At 43.6% G+C, this 2,101-nt stretch overlaps 1 protein-coding gene across 1 annotated transcript; it reads right to left on the bottom strand.

The window, feature by feature from the left end:
- Positions 1-377: 377 nt before the first annotated feature.
- Positions 378-1,343, bottom strand: LOC137309633 (probable G-protein coupled receptor 139). The gene has a single exon (XM_067977733.1). It carries the CDS (start codon positions 1,341-1,343, stop codon positions 378-380), a length of 966 nt encoding a protein of 321 aa, XP_067833834.1.
- Positions 1,344-2,101: the final 758 nt, after the last annotated feature.

The following is a 2,101-nucleotide window of genomic DNA, read 5'->3' as shown; positions in this document are numbered from 1 at the left end:
GAATTACAAATAACCACGATTGTAACAGCCTTTATTGTTTCTACACTAAAGCTTGAACTATTAACAAAACTGGGCATCATTCCAGTCCCTGCCGTGTAAGGCAGTTAACGCTGACGCCCACATGTTCTACTCCATTGCTGAAACTCAATCAGGACTGTTCTCTTTGAATCTTGAGCAAGAAGTGGGCTGTTTTACCTGGAAACGATTCTGTTCACCCGGGGAAAGCTGCCGACATCAAACAAACGGCACAAAATGGAAGAAATGTTTTCTGATCCCTATTCATTTTCAGAAGAATAATCCTGACGGCCATTCTAAAATTCAGCACGGTCTGTAATTGAGCTGCAGTTAGGACAGGAAGCTTTGGTTTGATTTTTCATTTATTTAACCAATGTCAGAAGAAATGTCCAAGGAGATTTCACCAACTTCTTCAGCTCTTCCCTGAATTTAGTTTGGGTAGCTGCATAAATACACGTGTTTGTACAGGAACTGAAATACATGAGCAGATAGCCGGCTTCAGTGGCGATATACGCAGGGCTTGCATGATCGATTAGGTATTGTTCTGTGTTTGTCAGTCTGGTAGTTAAAAAGCTCACGGCGGATGTCAGCCACAACAGCATAAAACAGCCCGACACAGTGAACAGTAGAATGATGGATTTCTTTCGGTTCTCCATCTCTGGATCACTCTGGTTCTCACTGCTGTGACCCCGGAGTCCCCTGCGGGCTCTACTAGCCACCAAAATACGCCTGACTGTCAAACAATTAAACAGCAACATCAAAGCAAAAGGAATCCATGGAACTAAAACACTTTCAAAGGAGTTGTATGCAACACCTTCAGGCGATGTGAAAAAGTCCACTCTGGGGAGGCAACCCCAGTGAATATTGTTAATAATTCGTTCAGGTTCATATGCAAACCAATAGGGGACGTTATCTAAACACAAAAGGACAGCGACAGTTGTTAAAACTGCCGCCGCAGTTCTCAATGTGCAATACTTTGTTTTAAATTTCTTACAACAAATAGCTACAAATCGGTCAAATGTGAACGAGACTGTAAACCACACCGATATATCCAGGGCGATACATTGCATGTACACAATGAACGTACACACAGCAGTATAGGACAGGACTGAAAGTGGAAAGAGTTTACTGAAAATGTGATACACTATTACATTGAAGATCATGACCAGGAGATCTGCTGTTGCCATGGCCACCATGTAGACTGAGATACATTTGGAGAGGCCGCAATTTCCTCTGGAAAGAATCACGATTGTCACTAGATTCGCTGTAAGAAAGTGGGAGAAGAGGTAAGTATTTCGGTCGAGAGGGCGATTATTAATAGTATGCATATGCGAGAATACTATGAGAATGCCTTTCTTCAGATAAGGTCTCTTTGAGCCTTATAAATACCGACATGGGTGGCCTTGAACCCTCTATATTTGGTTAGGTGATTGTGATTTGTTCCCCTTCACCCACTCGGCTGCTCAGTAACAGAGCAGGAACTGGTGGAACCGCGAAGGTTCTTTGCAGCCGAGGTGAGGGGAGCTGCAATTATTTCTCCAAATATCGCTCAAAGTCCCCTGTTGGGTGGAGGCGGATACAGTCAGAGGAATTATCAACTTAAATCAGACAGAGAACAATGGTATAAATGAAATGTTGACCATTGACACTCAGAAACACATCCTTTAGTGATCTATGTACAGTTGGAGGGGTCGGGGGTTCAGCCTCGCCCTCTCTCAGTACAGCGAGGATAGTTGAGCGTACAGTGCCCATCATCTACCGACCAGAACAGCACCTCACCGGCCGGGAGAACAGGGAGGATTCTCGCTGATATTCACCAACTTCTCCAGGTGGATAAGAGACTCTGCAATGAGGACATTCTGGGAATCTGTTGCATGATCATTAACAGTAAGATAGACAACAGCTATTAAACAACAGAATACATTGACTTACCGGGAACAGCAAAGGATGCGAGAATAGGGTAATAAATATCCTTTATCTGGAGTATTGTTGGCCGTTCCATTTTTTGAAGACTGAGTGAATTCTGTCCGGATTTAAGGCTCCGATCGGAGTGTATATGCGATCGGTAAATGCTTCCCCTTTATAG

The sequence above is a fragment of the Heptranchias perlo genome, unplaced genomic scaffold (genome assembly GCF_035084215.1).
Source record: "Heptranchias perlo isolate sHepPer1 unplaced genomic scaffold, sHepPer1.hap1 HAP1_SCAFFOLD_173, whole genome shotgun sequence".
Classification (NCBI taxonomy): domain Eukaryota; kingdom Metazoa; phylum Chordata; class Chondrichthyes; order Hexanchiformes; family Hexanchidae; genus Heptranchias; species Heptranchias perlo.
The sequence above is the reverse complement of the archived record's forward strand: the minus strand, read 5'-3'. Positions and strand labels throughout refer to the sequence as shown.